Source organism: Teleopsis dalmanni, chromosome 2 (genome assembly GCF_002237135.1).
Source record: "Teleopsis dalmanni isolate 2A chromosome 2, ASM223713v2, whole genome shotgun sequence".
In the NCBI taxonomy this organism is placed as follows: domain Eukaryota; kingdom Metazoa; phylum Arthropoda; class Insecta; order Diptera; family Diopsidae; genus Teleopsis; species Teleopsis dalmanni.
The window spans coordinates 217698051-217725751 of NC_051847.1; the positions used below are offsets into that span (position 1 = coordinate 217698051).

A 27701-nucleotide genomic window follows, 5' to 3' on the forward strand; every position below is an offset into this window, starting at 1 on the left:
TTTTGTATATTTAATTATTAACTTTAATAAAGTCTAATAAATTGAAACAATTTAAACATTTAATCTTATCTTTTACATATATATAAGTCCGTTCTTTTTAATTTTATTTTTTTATAGTGCGAAGTACTATTATTAATTTAATAATAATATAATTTTAATAATGACCAGAAATTAAACAAAAGCTTTTTTTTGAGTTTTACGTACACTTTCCTGGTACTAATAGATTGATAGAAGTATAATCAGAGATAACCGATTTATATAGATATCCTAATCTGTAAAAATCGTGTCCATAATTTTGTTCTTTCTTGCAAAAAAAGAGCTTTAACTGACACATGCTAACTGGGAACGTAAGTGACCATTTGATTATTCATTTCTTGATTTTAATTATTAAAACCAAGACATGGAAGTATCTTTATTTATATAGAGTATTCTCATTTGCAAGATCTCTCAATCCGCTCTCTCTCACTCTCAATTCTCTCAAAAAAGGCATTTAGAGATTGGATAGTTTGAGGCATAACAAGTTGGAACATTTTTATCCAAGCATTTAGGACATTTATTAAATATAATAATATTTAACATATGTATCACATATATTCACATATTAAGTACATTCCTAGAAGATCAACTGTTCACTTAATTATCTTACAGTATTCAATTACGTAGGTATGAATTTTTTCTATAACTTTTAATATAATTATCGTCTAATCCAGAAGTATCAAAATGATTGTAATATTAATTAACAATAATATGTAATTGCATATTGGAAATAACCCATTTCAATGTAAGATTTGACATAATTTTTGCAAAAGAATATTCAGTATTTCAATATTAAAGCGATACCAACCCAAATGACCCTGTTTGAAATCAAGACTTCACAAAATTTTACTTAAAATATACGCCAAAAATTATTATAAAAAAAATTTAGTTCTCACGAAACATTTGCCATATCAACCCAATTTCATATATACGAGTATCTTCCAAAAGGACAAGTATCCACCAATCCAATTTCCACCCCGCAACACTTAAGCCAAATACAAAACGTACTCGAATCAAAGTAGCAAACTTAAAAGCAAATGAATTGAATTGGAGGCGATAAAAATAAAAATAAATCTCAGCTCAGTATGCTATATGCAACTGATTACTCTGGTTCTCTACTTGCAGGAAAAAAGGGCAAAATCTCGAAATTGGTATCCTTTATCTGAGAGTGACATTTGGCAGCCAAACGTAGTAGATATTCGCCACATTGCGCGCTTGTAATACTCCAAAATTGCTGCAATTCATTTATTAGAAAAGTATCTGAACTCATCTCATACGAGTATTTATGTTAGAATGTGTAACTGCAAATAAACTAAATTATTTCTCCTTGGCTTGGTTAAGTAGATACAAGTATGTATGTCAATCTAATAAGCCATAATTCAAGCATAGATACAGTCATATTTTATTATGCAAATTCCTATGAACTCTTACGGATTTAGTTCTATTCATTTAGATTTTATTAAAGTAGATTTATTTATACTAGGAAAACTTAAACAGATCAAGGGCACGAAACATCCACCGGGGATGCTAACAAACTACAGAAGTAAAAGCAAATTTTATTACAAATTTTAACAAAATATATTAAAATCTCTTCACATTTACATGTACATTTCTGTTCATTATATTTGATCCAAGCCAAATCTTAAACTGGGATTTTTCTCACTCATTCCCAGTACAAAAGACTGGACTTCAAATACAGAGGTCTCTGATAACATGGTTGGTGTTAATACTCAGGAACATCCAAGCTGCTATTAAATCCTTAATAAGTTTAAGCTACAGCTGCAAAACGCAATAAAACTCTGTGAAATAGGTTCTATACTACTTTTTATTGACTCCACAGAGCTTAGAGACCTACTCTAAGTTCAGAAGGGGGCACAATAGACCCGTAGGTCGCAGTGCCACATCCCCTAACAATAATAATCATTATTAAGCTACAGCTACTGTTAAGAATGCCAAGCTTTTATTAATAAACTAATCAAAGTACAGACAACTTGGTCCAATTTATACAAAAAACGTCTTAATTGCTTTAACTAAAGCAGAATCTTCAGTACAATGGCTTTGGTGCCATATTTGATCTTATCAATATTGACTTTCTTTACGGTTCTGCAGAAGAGGAGGAAACTATATTCCAACTTATGTGTCATTGCCCGTCTCTACCCAGTAAAAGATTTAATATCTTCGGCCCTTTTTTCTCACCTACGTGACAGAACCGTCTTCCTTCAAAATTAGGGACATTAAAAACTTTATTGATAGTTTGATTTACTTTAATGTGGGCGTAGTGCTTGTTCTCTTCTCTTTTTTCACTGATTCCAAAGTAATCGGTCTGTTCACCGATTACTTTGGCCTTTATATTTGTTTTGGGCTACTTAGTTTGGCGTTTAAGTAATGTTATATCCCACAAATTACAACGATTCATTATTAGTGCTCTGGTAGGCTTTAAAACCTTAGGTAGCAGGCTTTGGCAGGCATTGGATAATAAATTTTGGAATGACATGACTACCATTATAACCTTAACTAACCTAACATATTGGCTTGAAATACCACTTATGTATCTATCTGACAACAGATAAGTGAAAATATACGTGTTAAGATACTTTGATTTAAATTCTCTTTTGGAACGAAAAATAGTCTTAATTACTAGAAATATCGATTTCTAATAAAATATTAAAAAAAAATTTAATACCGGTGAGTATTACAAGCTATAACATCAACTTTAGTCTTATTAACTTATTCTAAAGATTAATTTTTTAGTGTGTTTAAGTTAATTGTTCTTAACTGAGTGTTTACACTGGTTAGACTTTGGCAAGATTTTTATGTTCGAATGTAAATACGTATTATATTCGATTTTATATAAAATTTTATATGTTAGTAAAAAAGTCAGAATGTGTGCAAAAATTTTTCGAAATATCTAGCCAGTGTTGACGCAGAGTTACACTATTGCCTTAGGCCACATTGATTTATTCTCATTGGGTTGTGACTGGTTTATATCCTATCTTCATTCCGGATTCTATTTATTGACTGGTTTATATCCTATCTTCGTTCCGGATTCTAAAGGAATACCTGTGCATATATGTATCTCCTTGTGTTAGGTTTATTGTTATTAAATGCTCTACATACCTAATATTAATGTTAGGTGAGTAAATCCACACTCAAAGAGGTTTTTCAGTTTGCTACATAATACCATTGATTACTCTGAAGAAGATAAATAAAAATTGCAAATTAAATGAATCAATTTTGTGGATATTGAGCATTCTCTATACTTTTATATCACACCTCTTATAATAAATTGATTATGATATGTTTAACAATCTAACACTTATAAAGAATTCCATTTAATATGAAAATATGGTATAAGATATTTGTATTTTGTATATTAATAATCATATCTATAAAATCATGTCTATATATCAAAATCCAATACTGGTATTTAGAAATTTATTTATTATTAATATTTCATCATAAAAAAGAATTCATCGTAAAAAATCCACAAATTACTCATGCAGAAGCGCAAAAATACTAAATTGAATTGAATAAAAAAATATATCTCAACTGTTGAGAATTATTGGACGTTTTTATGTCACTTTCATACTACAATATTCTAATATTCATATATGATTATACATTATAAATTAAATATACCAACTCTGGCATAAACATAAATACACGACAATCTCGTATTTCAACGGCCAAGCCAAAATGCTGTTCATACTCATATGTGGGTGCATCCATCAGCAAGACTAGCTTTTCTTCATCAGAATTGTCGACTCTGGTGTGTGACTTGGCGGTTGATAGTTTATAACGTATCCTGTCATAAAATGCATTCCACACTACACATAAGCCCTCTTCCTTTCGACGATTGGCACACATGATATGAAAGGATATTTTTAGTTTGTACTATTCAACCACATTTTTATCACATCGATGGTTCAATTGAATCATCATCATCTTCATCAACATCAACTGAAATGGAAGCAATGGTAGCATTCGTGAGGTTTTTTCGATGTAGACAGCTTCCAGTTTATGAAAAAGGAATGTTTATGATGAAAACCATAAATTGATCAAATTGCATGAATTTTATAACTTTTTTATTTATACTCCTCTGCACTATAAATACTTAAGTGGCAATAATAATGATAATAATAATTATTGTAAATTGATATTATAGTTATTTAATATTTTTTCCAATGTTATTTAAAGTTCTTAAATTAAAAATGTGAGATTTTCTAAATTATTTGAATTCGCTTCAGTTATGACATTTTAAAATATTCTAGGATTTACATATATTTACTTAATATGAATTTCCTTAAGATAAACTAAGTGAAAAATATAAATTTATTTTGAGCAATATATTATCTATAATTCACTGATACTATTATTCTCGGATTTGTCTAAATATTTTGTTCAGATTTCTAATATGTGTGGTGGATTAGAGCTGATGTGAACTCTAAAATCTTTAAACTAATCAAAAATTAATACTTTCCGTGCACTCATATACTCGTGGAAGAGTATACTCATAAAAATAAGAATAAACGGGGTACCAGATCCCAATGAAGCGGAGCACTGCGATCATAGTTGATCTTTCGTGCCACAACAAACCCTAACCGAACAGAAGACATTTCGTCTTTCAAATGAAAGCCAGAATGTCGGCCGTTGAGGACCTTCTAATGTCAGAAGGGAAGAGTAGTTCTTGACCCAGTGATAGACTCCTGCACCAGATCAAGGCTGGGCAGTCACATTCTTGATAGCTGCCAGACAGCCAGGCAAATGTTCTTGCAAAGAAAATCTTACACTCTCTGTGACCTAAGTAAGTATAGAATTTTCATACATAATCGAAGCAAAAAAAAAAAAAAATTATACTGCTACAATTTACCCGGTTAACCACACTTCTTATACTTCACACAGTCCAAAAATAAAATTACTTATCGTTTGATAAGTAAAAGTGTATTAGTTCTATGCAAAAAGAGAAGAAAATGGCAAAGGATAGATTGCACATTAAGACTTAAAGCAATAAAATCTTTAAAACTTAAACTCCTTCCCATCACTCAGACGATGCAGAGCATCACTCAGCCGAAGCAGGGCATCGTTATTTTGGATCATAGGAAGATTTTCGATAGTATTTAGTATAGCATAACTAAATACAAAGAATAGAATATACACATAAAAAAAAGATTCGATTATCACGATTGTATAAAAGCCTTAAAACTTAAACTCCTTCACATCACTCAGACGATGCAAAGCATCACTCAGCCGAGGCAGGGCATTGTTATTTTAGGTCATAGGAAGATATTCGATAGTATTTAGTATGGCATAACTCTTTTCCCGAACTTTTCATTTATAACTTATTATGGAAAATCTAAACCACTAGATCTTGTACTAATATATGTGTAAGATACATACCTATGTATAATATTATAGTGATCTGTTCCTCACGTTTTGCGGCAGCTGTATATGTATGAAGACTTATTATTATTAAGTTGGCCACTTGAAATTCATATCATAGACTTTTCATAGTGTCTATTAAATCATATCTTGTTATAGAGTCCTTGGAAGTGTCCTGATGTGTGTTTCATTTATTCTAAAGCTGGTATTTCTAGAATCCCCTCTTCCACAAATTTGAAGGACTTGCTTGTAAGAGTATTAATACTTTGAGATCTAACTACTCTTAGTTAGAATTCTGTGTTAGGTTTCTAATATGGTCGATTTTTTCAACGAGTTTAAGTGCTATCTATACTTTATATTTTATAAGTGTTGGTATCTTCCATTTAGCTAGAGCTAAATACTATTTCTTGCTTCAACATAATTTTACTCCTTATAATAAATTTCATTTGATTAAGTTTCACTTTAGCTTAACAAAAAAAGTTACTTATCTTCAGCATTTCCTTTGGTTGTTGAAGTAACATAAAAGTAATGGCAAAACTACTTTCAGTAAGTTTAAGGAGTACTTAGACGCCAGTAAGTCTCCACACAATAGAGTTTAATAACTCCTATTTATATTCAACTCTTTATGTCTGCACTTAAGGTGTGCTTCGGTATATCTGAACTTCAGAGGTTGTTAAATTTATGTCAGCAGATATACGACGACGTATAAATTTGATGAGATACAAAAGTTTTTTTTACTTATAATAATAAAAATACATGAAGTAACAAATGTGTAAGCGTTTAAGGAATCGTATTTAAAGTGAATATAATATATCTTGCAACACTAAAATATATAAAAGTAAAATTAGTTACAAAATAAATTTTCTTTTCTTTTATATTGATTATTATTGAACACCTCTAACGCAATATATTTATTAATTAATTTTTTATATAAACATTTAATAACAATTAATCTGACTTCACACAGTCATGCATTAAACATCAACAACTCATTTTATTCCTACAAACACTCCCAACGGTTCCAACTGAACCAACTGAACCACGGCTTTTGGAAAAAATTTTTATGCTAATATTAATTGTTCGCTTCGATACAACTAATTACGTTGCTCTTATTCAATCACCTGGCAGCGCTGCCTGGTCATTTCATCTCGAGTTCCAAACAAAAAGAAGGAAAAAAGTTGAATTCCAACCGAAGTGAAGTACGAGAAAAAAATGTCTATTCATCATTTTAACAATCAATCAATTTAAGAACCTATAATCCGTAGGAATCGTGTTACACGAGGCAACAAAATTATTTATAAAAAAACTAAGGCAAGCACAAGCAAAAATCTTCTATATTAATCAGTCTATTAGATACGATTAGTTCCACTCGGAAAGCTGTTTTAATTCATCAGCCGTTGAGTACGCCGTTGAGTAGCCAAGGCTTTATGCCATCCAATGCCTTCAGAGTTGCCTTAGTAAAAGTTGTGCAAAAGTGCACACTGGGTAAGTGAGGGGTTAAGTAAGAGTGAGGAGTTGCTATACATACATAAGTCAGGCAAGTCAAGTTTTTTGTTTTTGATATTTCACCTTCAAGGTTGTTTGTAATAATGGCTTTCCTCACTCATTCATTCACTCGTTCATTTCTTCATTCATGCTACATTTCGGAAAACTTCTATTGAGATGTGCGGAACCATAAAAAATTGGAACAATGTAGTTGGCGTTCCAGTGACGCCACTCTGCCGCACGTTTTGTCCGCTTTTACTTCGCGAAGCTTTCTGTATCTTTTCGCTTTAATGGAATTTTCTTTTATTTGATTTTATTAACAGTCAAGCGGATTCTTTCGAAAAGTAATAAATTATTTTTAATGAAACCTCAAGGTAAGGTGGAAAGTGGACGATTAGCTGATGTACTTATATGTATTTTTGTTTATATGGATTATTTATTACAAATTTACTAAATCCACAAAGGTTCTTGTTTAAAATTATGTCCCCCAAAAATTCAAGTTGCTGTATAGTCTCATCATAGCACTTTTTGATGGCCATAGAGCACACAGTGGATAATGAAACGATAATGCATATAAGTAATCCTATTCGCGTGGGATTAGGAGTTTAATAGTTTTATAAAACTAAAATTTTTTTTTTTGAATTGATGGTGTTCTGTGACTGTATCCACAAATACTTTTACTTTATATTTTCCAAAGATAATTATTACCCCGATAGACGGCGATCATCGATTCATTATGCCACACCGTCAGATTAGGAGTTTAATAGTTTTATAAAATAGTGTTCTGTGACTGTATCCACAAATACTTTTACTTTATTTTTTCCAAAGATAATTATTACCCCGATAGACGGCGATCATCGATTCATTATGCTACACCGTAACATTTATGCAGACCTGATAAAGTTTAAAATCAATATATTAAATGTCATACAGCTAATTATATGATAATAGGGAAAATAAACCCAAGTAATTAACCCGACTGTACCCAGTGACCAAAGTGTCACAAAACAAACTGCCCGATGATGCAGACCAAAAATAGTTTACAGTAAATATATTATATATCTAACTTATAGTTGCAGGGATCGATTACCCTATGAAAAAAAATATGCGTAGACTATAATTTGTCTGTCCGAATTTTATAAACTCTATAGATTCGCATCAAATATAAGGCATGCAATCCGAAATTACAAATCTGATGAACACATTTTGTTTTTTTTTGTGAAAGTTGTGGTAGCACTGAGTTAACTACCACATCAGATTTGTGAGTATTCTGTTATGCAATCTGTTAATATCAACTGCATTCTGTCATCCATTGTACTTACATATATTTTTGAGTGTTCTGCGATTGCTCTGCGAATCATTTTTCGCAGAAAACTAAATGAATGTGATTGAGAGGAAAGGTTTTGTCTATTCCAGAAGCTAAAATCTTCATTTTAAGGAAGACACTTTGAGTCGGAAGCGGCCTTTAAAGAATACTAGTGAAGGGAACTGAAGGTCATAGCTTAAACAGGCTACGAAAATGTTTTGAGAATTGATCTAAGCGTTTAATTGTACATTCCGTAGTCTTGTTTAAAGGTAACAACATTAATATCATATATTCGGATATTTTTTGTGTTTTATTTAGTAATTCTGATAACTTTCTACACATAACATAAGTCTTAAATGGGAGCAAGTTAATAGCCGATGAATACTGACATCGAAACCAATAAATTAAAACGAATGACACTATATATGACACTAAATACGATAACAGATACGACAACAGATACGATATTTGGTTGTCAATAGCATTTTAGGGAAGATGTATCTATTTTGCATGGCTCTTTACGAAAAGAGCTGTTACGTTAATGGAGGTTAGGTTAGGTTGGCTTGGCGATCTTGTAGAATTAGGGGAATTATGAATAAAATTCGGGTAACTATGGCAAATTCCTATCGATTTAGCTTTTAAATATTGTTGAAAATATGCTTTATACGTCACTAGTTGTTCTCCATTTCAATATCCCTTTTTCAATCTACTATTATGTAAATAATATAATTTATAATAAAAATAATTCGGATAATTATACTACCTCGAAGACTATTAAAATATGTGTATTAAATATATGCAACTTTATAATCTCGACCTCTATTCGTATTGATGTATAACTTTCTTTTCTGCTAATTCATTAACTTACTGTCTATATACATCTAGAAATTTATGGCACAATGCATCCTTATACCAATTATAAAGTAACGACATATAAAATTTCTTGAAGTTCTTCTTGAAATTCTTCTGTGATATTAGCGAAATGAAATTTTATTGTCATAAATAAAAGACAAGGGAAATTTTGTACTTGCCACACGGCAAATTGTGTTGTGGAACTATTGAAGCTGTTAACCCACCCGGGAAACCAATCAAGCGCACACACAACAGCGGAAGCCCACAGCCAATATACCTTAGGATAACAGCAAAGATGACGACGATTTAATCGATTAAAACAAATTTTCACGACAAATTGGCGCCAACGCAGAAAAATAAAGGAAAAAATCTTTGGTGTTCGCGCTCGAAAGGATACAACAGTGTCCTCACATAATTTCAAGAAAAACTTCTGAAATCATTGCAAAAAAAAGAGGTAAGCTTCACCTCCTTCAATTGGAAAGTTAACAGCGCACTGACAACAGCAACAACAAAGGCAGCAACAACACTGTTACCAACTTCAACACTTTAAAAAGTTGCCAACTTGTAGACAACGTTTAAATGAATGACCCTTGCTTCCGCAACTTTTCCGATATCCTTTCGTACACACTCAAGTGTTGTCCGCACTTTTGTGCAACGAAGCATTCAATGCCTTCCAGCAAAGTGCACAGATACCGATATATAACTGATGTTGTTGTTTTTGTTGTTGTTGTTGTTGGTATTGGTTCCAAATTGTTTGGTACACTTGCCTAACACTGCCAACTTAGATTATAGTTTATGGCCAGCGATAAAGGTCGTCAATGGGTCTCCTCGGTCACACAATCAAACGTTTACGAAAGAAGGAAGCAAGAAATATCCATGCATCCGCCTATTATTTATGTGTGGGTAGTTGGCTCACGTGTATGTGTGTGTTGAGTTGATATATTTTTAACTGCTTCCCAATTTCGGAAAGGACACACACTTTATGAACCACTCGAGAAGGACACAATGTAAGACGCTGGAAACTTTTTCTTCTCGTGCTCGTATCAATGTTGCACTTAAATATTTTTATCTGTGATTTGCTCAATTATTTGAAGTCAATTTGCGAATTAAGTTTGTGCGTAAAACTTTTCTTTACTTTGTTGGACAAGAACTTTTAACCAAATTACGATTAGAGCTTTAGTGTCACATAAATCTCAACATCCGATTTTGTGAGCGATTCCACATCACATACGAACCCAACCCAGCAATCGCCTCCCTATCCTTGTTGGATACTCCGTGTTTGTCGGTAAGGTTGAAAGTCGAGGGCCATTAATGTAATTGAGCAGCATTGATCAGCCAATTAACCGTGTCATTTGCATTAAGCCAGCGTTTTTCTAACATTGAAATAACCTTCTCAAATATGCTTTACTTGGATACGAAACGGAATGTACTGAAATGTACAGAGTCAGAGTATCTATGTGCAAACCCATTTCGACTACTGAAATTATATGAATTTTAACATGCAATGAATTGGAAATTTCGTCCTCAATTTGTGCATGCAAGAAAGGATTTTTTGCAGTCTATCTGAATTGAAGTGTTCCTGTAATTGAAGTAACTAAATTTTCTGATTTGAGCAAATCAGAAAATTGCAATTTCTGTGCATAATTCATATGTAAATTTATGTATTAAACCGAATAATGAAGTACAAATACTGCCGTTACTGGAAACACAGAAAAGAGATGATGAGATTAAACTAAGAAACATTAGAAATATATTTAAGTTAACAGCTAACAGTTCAAGTTTGTACTTTAAGGTTTCAAAGGACTTAAGTTAGCTATAGTAGACGATACCTTAACTCATATCGTAACTTAATAACTATATATTATTTTTATTATCTCCATTTTGACCCCGTAAAAATAACTTCTGTATTAAGAAATTATTACTAGTTTAGTGGGTAATTACTCGATATCATGAGATAATCAATATTCATAGGACAAATCGTCCACTCGGTATCATCCTATCCGGAAAACCAACCGAAGTTCATAAAGTTAAAAAGGATCTAAGGAATTGAATAATTAGATACTTATAATGAATGATGGCTTAAAACAAGTAAAACAGATAAATAAATCTTCATTATATTCTTCAATACCATCATTTTCTTTCAATGATGCTCTCTATAGCTTTGAACGTTTCTAGATACTTAGTAATGAGAAAAAAGATATATTAATATAGAAAGGTAATCACTTTGAACAATATCACACATAATTAAAATCATTTATTAATAAATAAAAACCCATATGATAGCTGATGCTGTGCCGGATCCTGGATAATTAGATATATAAATTTTTTAATTGACAAAAGAATTTTGATTTTAGTCCAAAAAGACTAACTTTTATCATTTTAGTTTCGACTTTATTCTAAACCTGTTCGGATTTATCATAGATGTAAGAACCATCTGCGAAGCAACTCATACCCAAACGGCTTATAGGATCATATAGTATATCATCTAACGGATGAAGTTATTAAAACACTACTTCTAGGAAGCAATTTCTAAGAAAAAGTAGAGAGACGTGTGTATTGTGGTTTCTTACTACAGTAAAACCTGCAGAATCATCCTTAACAATGCAATTAAGACTAACAAAGTCCAATCTTTAAGGAATATAAACATATAATAAAAGTGCCTGCTTACAATGTCCTCATGAAAAGTGATAAAATTCGGAATCAGTAGAAGGAAATAACAATAGATAGGTCATTTGCTTCTTAGGGATGATACAAAATGAAATCCTCAGGAATCTATACATCTGGCTCCTGTTATACTACATGCTTAAGATATACTTATGCAGAAATCAACAGTTTTAATCTATCATCATTATTGATAGATTAAAACAGGAAACAGCTATTTTCGCTTTACACTCTTTCAAGGATGGTAACGGTAACCAGGAAAATAATAATAAAACACAAAGTCCAAGAACAGTCCACCGTTTTTTGATATATTTCTGAACAAAAATTTTCTTTAATGAAAATTTATTTTAATAAAGTTTCTTTATGATCTTATGCTATTTTTCGGGTAGGTTTATGACTCCGTCAATGTAAGACTAGATAATTTTTGAACATTAATAGAGTTATTTACAGACACAAACAAATGATAGTCAGATGATGCAAAGTGCGGGTTATGCGATAGTTGCATTAAAACTTCTTAAACAAATTTCATCAATTTATTTTAAGTCATGCATATATCCTGGCATTGCTGTTATGGAAAATAACTTCATTTTTGTTGGCCAATTCTAATCGCTTCTTGGGAACTATATCAATCAATTCGGTTCTCCACTGCTCACAGTGGATTAATTAATTAATTGGTGCGAATTAATTGTTGCACCAATATGGAAGGGTTTATAATAGATAACTCATTTACATGCTCCATCAAATACTCAACATAATCGCGTTTGTCGTTAATCCAGGCTTTTAAGTCCTTTGAGGAGGGTCACCGGTTTTTGACAATAATCGCTTACATTGGAAATTATCGTATTTAATCGGTTTTTCCTATTTTCCTATACAAAATAATTCGCTTTGTCAATTTCACGATCAATCAAATTTTATTGATATTATTTCTATGAGGTACCCAAAAATTAAACGTCTTTGCATAGTCTACTATTTTTAAATGATTTAAAACTGTTCTAAATCATTCAAGATGGTTAGTGCCTCTTCTATGTCTTGACAGATTGTGTGCTGGTTTTTTTTCGCCAATTTCAAAATTTCATCAAGTTTTTAAGATAATACTTTTTATATGGGTATTTTATATCATTTTTATTATATTATAATGATAATATAATAATATATTATAATATAATAATATATTATATTATATATAGTAATGATGTTATTATATTATAAGAATAAAGATAACTGGCAACTGACAACCAAACGGTAAAAAGTTTAATACATTTCTATTTATTAAATATTTAACCCATCATTCGTGCCCCATATTCGCTTAATTACCAGATTTACGGCTGAGTTATAATAGAAGCATTTATTCAGGAATTGTATAATGTTTCTCATAGGTTGCATCCATGACCCTGTAATGTTTGAGAGATATGTCCAATCTGACAAAGATTTGGAAGTATAAAAGCTTTGTTCTAATGAGGCTCTTGACGCCTATTGTAAAATATTATAAATAACTTATTTATAGACTTATACCATAAATAACTCAATTTAATATCAACCAATTAATGAGGAATGTTTACAGTTAATGTGATCTCTGATGTTTCCAACACTCTATTCAAATGTGCTAATAAACTCAATATACTCAAAATATTGTCAAGAACCCTAAGTATAACACAATCCAAAATTGATCTATTTATACGACTACGTCACAAATTGTAAACCACTGTCACCCCTCAACTTTTTCGCTTACCGATACGACTTATGTGTCGGTAAGTGACTTTCAGTTAATGATTTACACATGTAATATTTTTTTATCACATTTTCCAAATGAAATCATTTTTTAATGAATTAAATTACAGAGAATTTAAATTTTTATCCTCAACTGTTGAGTTTACTCATTGATATGCAAAAGAAGCTGTCGAGCAGAGCAAGAAAAAAATCCCAAAATTCACAGAAAGTCTGCAAAAAAATTTTTTTTTGTTTACCACAAAATTGTTTATGAAGCATGCAACAGGCTCACATGGGCTCCAACTCTGTCCTTCCTCATATGCAAGTGGCTGCGGAGTGAGTTCGAGTATCCTTGCTGCATGCGATTGCAATTTAAATTTTCTGCAATTTCAGTGGCAAATACGAGTATTTGCAAATATAACGTCTGTGTGTGTGTGTGAGTGTGTGTGTTGACTGGGGGGAGGGGGGAAACAAATGTAATAAAATTACCCTCTGCATAATTTTTTGACTACTGAAAGAGGTGAATGGAAAAGTTATCGTATCCCGAGTACGTTAGACTTTTATTTAAATTTTTTGAAGCCCCTCGACAGTGTCAATGTCACTATGGCCTTTGACAAATGCAATAAAGAGTTTGCCTTGAATTTTGATTTTATTTACATTTCAACAAAAAATAGATTAAAAAATGGATTTTATGTTTAATATTGACAATCTGTGGTTTGCTCATTAATAAAAGTCCACTAATATCCAGTCAGTCCAGTCAGTCCAGTCAGTCCAGTATTGTGAATGAAAAATCTATTAAAGTCCTATGCGTAGATTTAAGCTTTCCAAAATTGTTAAACATTATTTTTTATTTTTTTTTTTTATTCTTTTTTTTATCCAAAATTTTTATTGTGTAGTCCTCATTTTGTCGAAAACAGCGTGAAGTCTGCAACATGTAGACAAATCCTTTTGACTTCCAGTGTATCCTGTAGTCCTTGCATGTGTTAGGGCACATGTCTGTCATGACTTAATTTCACACAATTTTTCTTCTTTATTGTTTGCTTATTAAGACTTTTATTTTGGATACATTCCTCCAACTCTCTTCACTTCTTTCACTCGATACTTGTACTTAATTGAGATTTATTGTTTGTTGGTATTTCGAAGAGAAAGTTTTTTCAAAAAAAGCATTTTGGTTTAAATTTAATGTACAATAAAAAATTTATTTTAAAACACTTAAATAGTCTTTGTCATATCATATTAATTGAGTTTTATATATCATGTTTTCTTAAAAATTATATTTAACCAACGCAACTAAGCCTTTATCTTTTAAAAAAACTTTAAGCTAATTGAAAAGATACACTTTTGTACTTTTACTCTACTATTGCTTCTATCTTAGTCCATCTTCTATCACTGTTTAATTATTCACTTACTTATTTGGCCATAACAACCCGTTACCGGATTCTGGTCTCTCCAAGCACCTCTGTTGCGCGCGCCCTCTCCAGTCTCGTACAACATGTCTGATTGTCAAGTGCTTTCTCAACTTTATCACTCCGCTGGTGACACGGTCTACCTCTACGTCTTCTTCCTCCAACTACTGCTCTAAATACCTTATTCACTGCAGCATCTTCATCCATGCTCATGACATGAACAAGCCAGCGAAGCTACTCCTTGTCGAAGTACACACATTGTTCTCTGAAATTTATTCCCAGGTATCCCACGCGCAACGGCTAAGGTGGCCGTCAAAAGAAAATATTTTTAAGTAACTGAAAAACCCTGGGTAAATGAAGATTTCTGTAAGGCTTCAAGACTTGATGGCTCAATTTTAGCAAGATGCATATAAGTCAGCTGTTCATTCAGGCGAAACCTAAGCAATTCTACTCCACTGATGGGTGTTACGAAGACGTACAATAAAACTTGTTGTGGTTCTGCCAAGGAGAAGGAAAATATTTTTCACCTTATAAAAATCTTTATCTGGCAGAGCTGTCATCCTTCAAAATTTGAGACATAGCCAAGTTTATAGACTTGTTAGGTTAATATTTAATACTTTCCTTAAAGAATCGTTTATATGTAATATTACAACTGGACGTTAATTATGGTCAATGGAGCTTTGATATACAAGGCCCAGTTACATATACCTCAACTGAACTTAAACATATGTAAAGATATGTTTAGTGGAGTATCACAACGCTTTGATAAACGCACTAAGCTGTAAACAAACACCCTGACAAGTAAGTATTTAATAAATTCTTTATTTTTATAATTTGAATATGTAATGGTTATATAAAATATATATATATATATAAATGATTATAATATATCTTAATTTTTTGTGTGATATATTATTGAGTGAAATTTTTCTAAACAAGCATGTACTCTCTGAAACATTCAAAGAACTTTTAGCCAAATAAATATTCTCTCTCCTAGAATAAGTAACTTATGCCAATGGAAACGATAAAATCTTAAAGTTACTTAAGTAACTTACTAAGTAAGCAAAGAAAACATGATATAAAATGATTATGGAATAAGCTGTTTGATGCAAATAAAGCAATATATTTTCAATTGAGTTTACCAAGAAAACAAATACTTGTGTTTTGATTTTTTTAAATATTAATGTTGATGTGCCCCTAATACCAAAGTATTATCAGCCTTCGGGTGTTTTTCAAGTAACTATAAACTATTGAAGATATTGAGGTTATGATATTTGCACTTTTTGACAATATTTTTAGAACTAAGTGCAATTTGATTTTAAGTTCTAACGATATGCTATTGTTGATATTTATTTTATGATCTTTCCACTTACTGAGCCTGGTCTTAATTACGAGGTGACATTCCTAAAGAAAGTTACTTAATGTTTATTATCTTATTTTTTCACCAAGAATGTTACTTTATTTTATTAGTCTTCTTTATTTTTACTTATTTTTACTCCTGGAATTTGCAATGAGTACATATAACAATACTAAGTGTCATATCCCTTTTTTAATTAAAATATAAATGATATAAAGGATTTCAAGAGAATCTTAATAGAATATAAAGATAATAATTAAACTGAGCTAATGTATATTAATTCTTTGCAAAATAAATACGTCTAAATTAGAGTTTCCTTGAATTCCTTTCGTGATATATTTTCTTATACGAGTATTTTTCTGAAAAATCCTTCAAAATGTTTTATTTTAATATAGCACATATCACTTAATAAAATAGACGGCCATTAAACACAATAAAAACGTATTGTCACTTTCTACCAATTGCAAGTTTACACCCTGCCATGTCGAACTAATTAATCATGGTATCAACTGAATAGCAATGGATGGCACTAGAAGCAAGGAAGATTAAAAAAAGAGGAAAGGAAGTGATAGTTTCCCTGTCATTACATGATTCTCGAGTTTGTTACATAAAAGTGACAATTAAATTAATCAAAGCTTACTGTTATCCTTACGCAAGGACACATGCTGAGTGCTTGCATATACATAATGTTGATGGACAACATGGATACGAGACTTAAGAAGAAAAAAATATACTGAACAAAAATTATCTCAATTATATGGGATCCTAGTGATATCCTTAGCAGCGTGAGTGAATAGTTGTCCTTTAATTTTTTTTTTTGACTTTTTAATAAAAATATTTCAAAGTTTTAAATAATTTTTTTTTTTTGCAAAAAATTTAAATTAAATTTTTAACCCCAAAAGTAAAAAGCAAAAAGGATTAAAATTAGAAAGAATTTAGTCTGAATTTAGTTAGTTTTGATGACTTGTTGAAAAATTCTTGTTTCAGACATTTTTGAATTAGTTTTTGCGGTAGCTCTGCTTCTCCTTATATTTTTTATATATAAGATTTTTAATATTAAATTTAAGTAATTCGAGTTGAGAAACTTTTTCACTGCGTAACTAAAAAATGGACTCATGTCCACAATTCATTCACTCTTACATACTCACTCCCTCTCTCTGACTTTCACAGCGTGTAACAATTTGACCTTAGGTAATTTGTACAAATCACACACGATAATCAAATTATTCACCCTTCGTCACTTGGTATTAAGCCCCCCCAGTGCAGAACATTGCCCTACAAAGCTGTAAAGTTTGAGTTGGAAGTACATCAATCACGATTTGTGTGGAGTGTTAGGAATGGGGAGCATATGTTAAATACTTTTAGAATTTTGGAAATTAGTGACCGCTAAATATTTCATCCAAGAATTTTTGATTTTCTTAAATTTTCCACATCTGAAAGTTGATTTTAACCACAATGACTATATTTAGATTAAGAAAAGTTCATGTCTTAATTTTCATTTCAATTGAAAAATAACCGAGAATAGTTACTGGTAAATCTATTCATTAAGAGTATAGATTAAGATTAATATACACACTTTTGCTGAAAGAAGGAAATGTTTTCCGAACTTCCAGGAATGTTTTTGATAAAGTGCACAAATTGAGAAGAGATAAGATTACACCCTAGCAAATAATCGGTAGCTTACACCCTATTAATTGGAACTGGGAATATCTCTCTATTATTTCTCAGTAATTAAACTTTTTAAGGAAATACTTTTCACCTATCTCATGATATTGTTTAAATTTACTATAAAACAGAAACGACATTTCTGTAAATGTAATATGTATCTTTAAATATTATTTGTTTCCTGTTTACATTCGTTATCGCCATTTATGTAGTTAGAGTCTTAATCACCCGGACATTTCCAAACCAAAAATTATTAAATTGGACAAATAAACCAATAAATGTTGTCAAAAACCACAGATGATGAATATTTGGCGACATCCGAAAGAGCTGCGTGATTAACCCAAGGGCTCATTAGATTAAATGAAAATAAAAATTTTATTAATATAACTTCCTTTTCTATTCAAAATGAATACTTTATTATGAGATATAAAATTCTCTAAGTGATATTAAATAAATTGTTGTTATGTTGTAAAAATAGCTTTAATTCTTTTTATATTATTTCAATATGAAAAGTAGTACAGAAACACGACTTGGTGAATAAATTAATTGTTTCTTTTCTATTTTAATATATACATGTAAATTTTTATTTAAATTAATGGAAATAAACTGAATTACAATATATAAAGATATGTTCAATGTTATCATGTTTTTCAGTCATACAGATGCGTGTATTTAAAAATTGCATAAATTGGATCTTTATGAAAAAAATAAATATTATTAAAAGTAATTTTCATTACCAACTATTTCAACCAAAGAATATATAAAATTTTGTCTCTATTCCAACTTTCTCTGATTTAAATAATTTATTGTTTTTAAAACTGTAACGTGTAAACCAATTTACGTTAAAAAGTGGTTTTTTTACGTACTGTACATGTTAATAACGTACAGAACAAATTTTTTTTCATATGTTTAATTTTGATAACAATGTATAATTATCTGCTTAGATTTGTATATATTTTTAGTATTCTGTAAAAAATCAACTATTCAAACAATAATAATAATGTTTATATTTACTTTAAAACAGGAACTCAATCATTTTTATAAATGATTCTGCCCTCTGGTATTCTTTGAATCTGTATATTCTGACATGCTTTGATTCAACATATGTTATTATGTTATAAATAATATAATAATAAAATCTTTCTAATTTAGTACATAATTTTATAAATCAGTATGTACACAATTATTTAATTAGATTTGCTGCTCCTCGCACACAAAACTTTTTGGTTTGACATTTCAATGCTATTGTGAATGCGCGCATGTACACGAAGTAGCATGGTAGGGTGTGTGTGTTGGTAAAAGTGTTTGTTGTACACGCATACGATGTTATTAGTAAATGGCAAACGTAAGGTGAAGTGTGTCGAAAAGTAAACGCGAACCATACAATTTTACTTAAACAAATTTTCTAATGGCAATTATTTAATTTATTAAATCGAATCTAAATGTTAAGTTAATTTAATTTAAAGAAAAAATTACAAAAATAACAAAGTACAAAATCGTAGAAAAATAAGAAAAAATCACGGCAAAGAAGCACAGAACAACAAAAAGTGTAGTGTGAGAAAACTAAATTAAAAAATAAGGTATAAGCGAGATATATATTGTTTAAATAATATTAACTGAAAAATATAAAAATAATGAATTAAAGTATGTAGTAAATATATGGAAGTTAATGAATATTGAAACAATAACCACCGCTACTGCCTTTTGTGTGTAGCACCTACGCCCAACAACAAAAGTGGCAGCAGTGCAACAACAAATCGCCAACGACAATGAAAAAATAAAAAAGCAATATCATTTATGTTCTTTGTCTGTGCTTTTTATGTTCAAATTGAATTTTAATTACAATTTCCACTTTAATTCCGAGAATATTTCTATGTCATTTCTAATACAAAATTATCAATTGCATTCATTAACAATCGTAACAGCAGCCGCCACAACAGCGGCCGCGGCAGTAGCAATGGCAGGCGCTGCGGTACATTCTCATTGCAACGAAAGTTTTTGTTGTGTGGGGCGCGCACTCAATGACTGGCACTGCTTCTACCTCCCCCTGTACCAGATAATCTTAATTGTATCTATTTTTAAAAATTGTCGGCCGGCGTCATTTGCCAGAATATAATTTACTCTTCTCTTCTCCTATTTATCGTTGGTAGATACTATTCCAGACGCCGCACACACTTGTGCCCCTTCAAGTCGAATTCTTCTGGTGCTTCTTCTTCTGATCTATTTTGGCCGAAAATATATTTCAAGTACTAATTTTTCATTTTTTTTCCTTATACTTTTGTTTGTGTATTTTTTGATTTGCAAATATTTCGTTTGTGTTGCTTTCAAGAAATTTGAAAATCTTGTTTTTTTTTGTAAATTTCTGCTTATTTTGGTTACATTTTATTTTATGTTTATTGATGACTTTATATGTGGATTTCATTGTTCTTCATTGGTTTGAGTTGTGAAATAACTGCTCGGCACTCCTCTCAAATTCTTAACATAAATAATGGTTAGAATGCGAACACAGTGGGAACAATGCCTACAATGTGTCAACACATTTCGCACAGACAAGCAAAATTCATTATAACTTAACAATTAATAATGAGAGTGGTATTACCTTCTCACTCAAATATGTCACATAATACAAGCCATTTATTATAATAAATGTTTTGAGTGTCTTATTAGAATTTCAAGACTTGTATATATTATATACAAGACTTATAGACTATATAACATAATATAATGAAGTAAAGATGAAGGACATGAATAATAAATCTAAATGGTTTGTGTCCGTGCTTAAATGTTTATATCAGACCTGATGGGTTTATCAACCTTAACTATAGTTTCTGTTTTATATGAGACGTGATTGGTTTATATCATAACTAATTTGTTTTTATCAAACCTAATTGGTTTATATCAGAACTAATTTTTATATCAGATCTAAATAGTCTTTGTTAGACTTAATCGATTCGTATCGGACCCAAATGCTTTGTATCAGACCTAATTGGTTTATCATACCTATTTTGTTTTAGAGTTTACTGTTATGTATCAGACCTCATTTGTTTTTTGTTAGACTGGACTGGTTTTTATCAGGTCTATTATTATTCTTGAGGCTAATTGAATCAGTGTACTTTAGCAGTTTTACTCTCTATTAATTGCGAGGTTTCTTCCCCTCTCTACGCCTTGAGGGGTTGTCAATACTGCTATTTAACTTTTTTGTATAATAAGCATAATAAATAATAATACATTTATTTAGTATAGATATTAGTCGATAATTTGTTAGATATCTGCGACAGATAGAATGTATATATACAGATATATTATATCAAATTGAACAAAATATTGATTTGTTATTGCAGCATAAGCGTCAATCGAATATCAAAAATAATAAATCCTATCTACTTCTGAAAATTTAAGAAAAATAATATTCGTATTACTATTAAAAGATAATGTTATGGATTCAAGAAATAAAGCAAATATTGACATGTTTAATGTAGTGCAAAATCTTTGTTTACTTAAATTTTCATATATGAAGTGAAGTAAGTTGCCCTAGCTGCATCATACGCCATCTGCCGAAGATGGCGCAGTGGCAGAAAATGAGTTCTCAAGTTAAGCCCACGAAACCGCATCGGGTCAGCATTGAAGCTTGCAATAAGAAGCATTAAGAATCTAAAGATCAAGTGAGGGGCTATGGTTCACACTGGACTGTAGTGCCAAATAAGAAGAAAAAGATCAACCAAGAAAGACCGATATGATCTGTATTAGTTTGGAGTTTTGTTCGACTGAGATGTTATACACTTTAGCAGTGCCCTTTTCAAAAAAAACAAATAGTAAAAGAGTACAGATCGTTAAACCCATAGAGCCGATGTACCCTTTAATATTTTTTATAAGGGGCGTTGTGCTGTAAAGCCATAGAGCCGATGTGTTCTTTATTAGCTGGAGTTATTTTTTTACTAAGGCCGTTGTGTTGTTGTCAAATAAGCAATAAGAATCTACGAATCATTAAACCCATTTGGATTTTGTTTTTACTAAGATGTTATCTGAACTCAATGTGGACTGATAAATAAATATTTAAAATCTCAAGATCTTTTATGCTGAGTTAAAGAGCAATGTCAAAATCTTTTAGAGTTATTAACATTTTAAATATGGCAAACAATTATAAAAAAATGGAATAATAATATAATAACGCAAATTTCTCAAAACTCAAATCATAAAATAGACTTTTTCTAAAAGAACCGGTATTGTAAATAATATTTACTAAACTGATGAGCAGAAGACTTATCCATCTGAGAAACAGATTGTTGTCTTCTTATAACATATAAATAATATAAAGGTATCAAAGGTGCACATATTTATTAAAAGACTAATAATCGGTCCAAACAATTGGGGTTAACACAATAGACTACTAGAATTTTATACAAGCCCCGATGTGTAGAACTTCCTACATAATAAATGATAATAATATCAAAATTATAAATTAAAAGCAAGAAGCAACTATGTGTGTGAATGGGTAAATAATGTAAGCTGTACTGGATATTATATTGATCGAGGACGTAACATAGTATGTATATATTGAACCCACAGCTCGTTATCGGAGTTGAAGAACTGTTTATAATATGAAGACATTTATCAATTTTTTAAAGTTTATTTCAACAATCAAAAACAATACACTTTTTTTTTAAGGTATCAAATTGATATTGAAAAAAACAATGTATCAAGAAAACCTTTTACCCTCGGCACTAGTCGTCAATTATATGATATAAAGATTGTCTTTGTTTACTTAATTAACGAAATTTCTCAATACCAACAAAAGAAAAAAATAAATACATGAAAGTTTAAATTATAACAAGTCAAGTCTCATAAACTATCAACAGGCAAGTCTTAAATGAATTTAATAAAATTTAACTAAACACCATTGATGTTCTCAGTGGTCTTCTCAGCAACATACCATATCAACTTTATATCACTCTTAGTAATTTTTGCTTGCAAAATTGTTTTTTTCTTCTCGTTTTTCTTAAATTTATTAATTATTTCATTTATTTTTGCTACTTTTATGTCATCATTCCTATTGGGCAGATGTCAACAGGAAGGCCCATCAAGTGTGTTGTCGTTGGCGATGGCACTGTTGGCAAGACATGCATGTTAATTTCATACACAACAGACAGCTTTCCTGGTGAATATGTACCTACAGTGTAAGTAGAAAATTTATTGCATTAATAACACATAATTTATGAAATTCTTTTTAATGTTTCATTATTGCTCTTTCCATTCCAGTTTTGACAATTATTCAGCGCCAATGCAAGTAGACACGATACAAGTATCACTGGGACTGTGGGATACAGCGGGTCAAGAGGATTATGATCGTCTACGTCCGCTTTCCTATCCACAGACAGATGTATTTCTCATATGTTTTAGTGTGGCAAGTCCATCGTCTTTTGAAAATGTCACATCAAAATGGTACACAGAAATCAAACATCACTGCCCTGATGCGCCCATTATATTAGTTGGTAATGTATAACGATTATATATAATAATACTCGTTCAATGTATATAATTATAATATATTTGAGTCTCTGTTATTAATAAATATATTCTCTTATTTTGTTTAGGTACGAAAATCGATTTACGCGATGATCGTGAAACTTTAAGTAGTTTAGCGGAGCAAGGTTTAGCACCGTTAAAACGTGAACAAGGCCAAAAGTTGGCAAATAAAATTAGAGCTGTTAAATATATGGAATGTTCGGCGCTAACACAACGAGGACTTAAGCAAGTGAGTTTTAAAATTACTGGAAAACATTTCTTATGACGTGATAGGAACCTCATGTTATACTAGCATAACTAAATTTTATACAGTATAAATCTATTAGCAACTATTAGAAAGTTTATTAATTTATTTTAATATGAAAGTATTTTATTTATAAATTTAACATTGAATTTATTTTGATTTTGATTTTAATTAATTTTTTGAAAGGTCTCATTAATTTAATGAAATAATATAATTTATACTTATTCAACATGCAATTACTCTATAAATAACTTTCTAATCTTAATATTATGGTGTGACATTAGTTGACATTCGTAGTATGTTAGACGTGGGATGGTAAATAATATATTCTCTAAAAATAGTGCAGACAATGATTTGTTGTTCATATTTCCAATGGATAAGTAGAAATAGTAAATGTAAATGATAGAAAATCCACATAATATTCATTTTAAATGTTATATTGAAATTATAATACTGCACAATAAAGCTAAAGAAAAGATTTTTATATTGTTAGTGTATGGTAAAAAGTCAATAAAGTTAATCTTTATATTTAATTTAATAAACTGTACAATTTTCGGCTTGAGAAGACAATGAGTTAAATTGAATAATCTCTATAGTATATTGTGTTGTGGATTTCCACAGAAAGATTTCATAATCTCTTCTTATAAATATTTCTATATTAAAAAGATGACTTGATATAAGCGCCTTGGTAAATTTAGTGATAGATTAAAGAATCATATGAAATGTTAAGGTTCCAATAACTGCCGGGTTTATGTCGCGAACCCGCTCATGAATCACGACAACCATCACCACTCCCCAAAGGTACCTTTCAAACAGATCCCTCCGGGTTACCACAACAACAAGATATGAAATGTTTATATCAAGAGGTTAAGAACTATTTCTTGCTTGTAACTACACAAATTAATTCTCACAAAAATAGATGCTCCACTAAACTAATGAAAAGGTTGGCTTCATTTAAAAATGCTGTATGGAATTAGATGCTGGGTTGACACTTATACTTACTTGCTAATTTTTTACTATTCGTTCAAAAGTGTGTTAGATACAATATGAAATATAAAGGCATAGTATTTTCCTACTTGAGATTCTACAAATTATTCCATTTAAAACTTAATGTTTTAAATTCCTAAATTATGTGTGATTCTTTTTGAGGATCTTGGCCAACTCCAGAATTTCCTTTAAAAAAGCTTTTCAAGTTTTGCCAAAAGTTAAAATTGGATTTTAAGCCCCTGTGTTCTTATATGGTAGATCTTATGATAATATGTTATCTAACAGTTACTCACTTACTGTTATTTATTGTGCACTCTTATTGAGATAAGCAATTATCGAAGCCACTTTCACTTAAGGTCTAGTCATAAAACACAACTTTTTAATTTTTAATCTCAAATTATAAGATTGTTTATTACCCAATACTCATCAGTATCATCATTATCAAGGCAGATGTTTTTGTAATATGCTTGCAATACTTTCTTTTTAGTTATCTTAAGAACAGAATTCCTCAATTATAACCGCTTCTTTATTTCATAAGCGGTCAGGTTTGTACCAACAATGGTTTCATTAGCCCCGAACACCGACCTGAAAACATAAAATATAAAATACTGTCAAGACACTGTACTATGAAGTTGGATGGGTATAATTATGTACTAGTAATAAAGAGAGTAATGATGAGGAAAAAGGTTGGGTTGTTGAATTTAAACTGAGTTTAGAAGAAAAAATCTTGCTATCTCAACGGTTTGGAGCCATAAATCAATATGGCTCCGTTTCAAAATTTGTTTGCGCATTTGGGCTAGAAATCATATGGTCGACGTTATGTGGAGTAAAGCTGTAGTTGGAGCACATATAGGGAATGCTCCTATTTATGCGTGATAAGTAACTATTTACAACTTAGCTATATCCTTAGCTTAATTAGGCAAGAATAGTCATTGTTACACGTGAGAGCCTTCTTTTATCCCAAGATGCATCAGGCGCGAAGCTGTTCAGCGAAGCCACTTTCCTACATACACGAGCAAGTGTCGCTTCCAATATTATCAATAACTGCAGGTTCTATCGGTCTACAACAGCATGATGATATCTTCGTAATTTCAATTGCCATTTATTGCTAATAACATGTTAAAGCATTTGTTTAAAAAGAATATTGAACCTTCGGTAAAATCTTAGTTAACTATATTTATTCTTTATTATTAACATTTTAAAACGCTTACAGTACCTATTATATTGTTATCGATATATATATTATTTGAACTATAATAAATAAAAAAATAAATTTATTTAATTAATAGATAAACATTTTAATTACTTGCTTTAATTACTAATTATAATACATATATTATATTTTCAGGTTTTTGAAGAAGCGGTTAGAGCTGTGCTTAGGCCAGAACCACAAAAGCGACGTCAACGAAAGTGTTTAGTAATGTAAATAAAAACAAACTAAGCAATTTAACAAACTCAATGAAATCCAAAAACAAACAAAAAAAAAATATACAAACGAATACTAAATATTTAGTAAAAGATATAAGGACAAAGAACAAGTGCAGCTCGAATATACATAATAAGCAAAACAGAAGAAAATCATTTAAACAAATAGAAATTTTTTGTATTTTTAAAATTAAGAAATAATTAAAAATTTAAAAAATGACAATGAATGATATTTTAAATCAAAGCAAAACAAACAAACCAAATCATTAATATTTATACAAATTCATGTCATTAACGAAATCATTTGTTTTTTAATTAACTTTATGTATTTAATAAGCAATTTGACAGAGCTTCCGTTTCGGAGGTCTTGAATATTTATTATTGTTTTTATTTTTAGTTTTATTAACGAATTAATCAATAATCAATAACTTTGTATTACGTTTACGTTTTATAAAAAAACAGTTTTGTGTAAAAAATATTATTTAATTTGTTAATAAACTTTTAGGTATTTTAACATTAAATAGCAATAAAACGTTAACGAAATTAAAAAAAAAATGTCATTGTATTATGTATCTGGAAAAAAATATATATTATAATTTTTACAAATTTCTTTTCTTAAATTTTTAAATATTTTAAAAAAAATTATTATGCAGATTTCAAGTGAAAGTATAAAGAATAGTTTGTATCTAGTCAATTGAAAAGAAAGTAATGTGAAATGAGTTGGAATCAAATTATATTAAATCGCACTAATAGCAGCTAGAAAGCAGCTACGAGGTGGAGATATGGAACCAGGGCAGCAACACTGCCATTTGAGCTTATAGAAATGTATTTGTAGGATTTTCGTAATTATGTATAAGCAGAAAATCTTATAAGCTTATTTAATTTGCATATCAGTAATAGTTTTTTTTTCACACAAAAATAAAAACAAAATGGAAAATAGTTAATGCGCTTTTGAGAAGTAAAATATTAATAAATAGTATCGAAATAAAGAATAGTAAAATTATTTATTTAGCTTTTATACATAAAAAAATATTTATATATATATATGAAAATTTTGTGAAATTAAATTCATATATAATTTGTTTATTTTATAACTTAATTGCTTTGTAATTTTTGTTAAAATAAAATAAAATTTTGCACAAAAATGTTTAAGTAGTATTATTCATAAACATTGTTTTTAGATATGTTTTATTTAATTACCGATATTATTTTTAATTATTTAATATTATTTATATGCATTGCAACACATACTTTATTTTGTAACTTTTAGGTAATTCAAAAAAAAAAATAAATAATTAGTTATACACTTATGTTTTATACTAATAACAATTTAATTAAGTAATATATACAAACCTATATTATTAACTGTTGTTCTTTTTTATATAAAATAATTAATATTGCTTATTTACTGTAATCATCAGACAAAAACCAATTAATAGTTACTATTATTAAGTGAAAAATGCATTTATAACTCAACTCGAATCAAAAGTAAAATTTTAACGAAGGTTTTTATTTTTAATTAAATCTGAAATTAATTTTAAAACTTTTTTAAAATGAACCTTTTTGAGCATTATTTGTAAATTTCATAAAAAAAAATTATTTACCTTATATGTAAAGAAAAAAAATTATGAAAGAAAATATTTGTAACAAAATATTATAAAAAGGCCT

At 29.9% G+C, this 27701-nt stretch overlaps 1 protein-coding gene across 1 annotated transcript; it reads left to right on the top strand.

The window, feature by feature from the left end:
- The first annotated feature begins 19193 nt into the window (after positions 1-19193).
- Positions 19194-26241, top strand: LOC119684593 (ras-related C3 botulinum toxin substrate 1-like). The gene is made up of 5 exons (XM_038098666.1): positions 19194-19434; positions 22913-23028; positions 23111-23343; positions 23446-23606; positions 25957-26241. The coding sequence occupies exons 2-5, from the start codon at positions 22913-22915 to the stop codon at positions 26032-26034; spliced, it is 588 nt and encodes a 195-aa protein (XP_037954594.1). The 5' UTR covers positions 19194-19434; the 3' UTR covers positions 26035-26241.
- The last annotated feature ends 1460 nt before the right edge of the window (positions 26242-27701 follow it).

Bases quoted from the DNA above. Each gene is read 5' to 3' on its own strand.
- LOC119684593 (XM_038098666.1), top strand. From the start codon at position 22,913: ATGTCAACAGGAAGGCCCATCAAGTGTGTTGTCGTTGGCGATGGCACT. The intron at 23,344-23,445 runs GTAATGTATAAC...TATTTTGTTTAG, and splicing joins TGCGCCCATTATATTAGTTG to GTACGAAAATCGATTTACGC. The intron at 23,607-25,956 runs GTGAGTTTTAAA...TTATATTTTCAG, and splicing joins CACAACGAGGACTTAAGCAA to GTTTTTGAAGAAGCGGTTAG.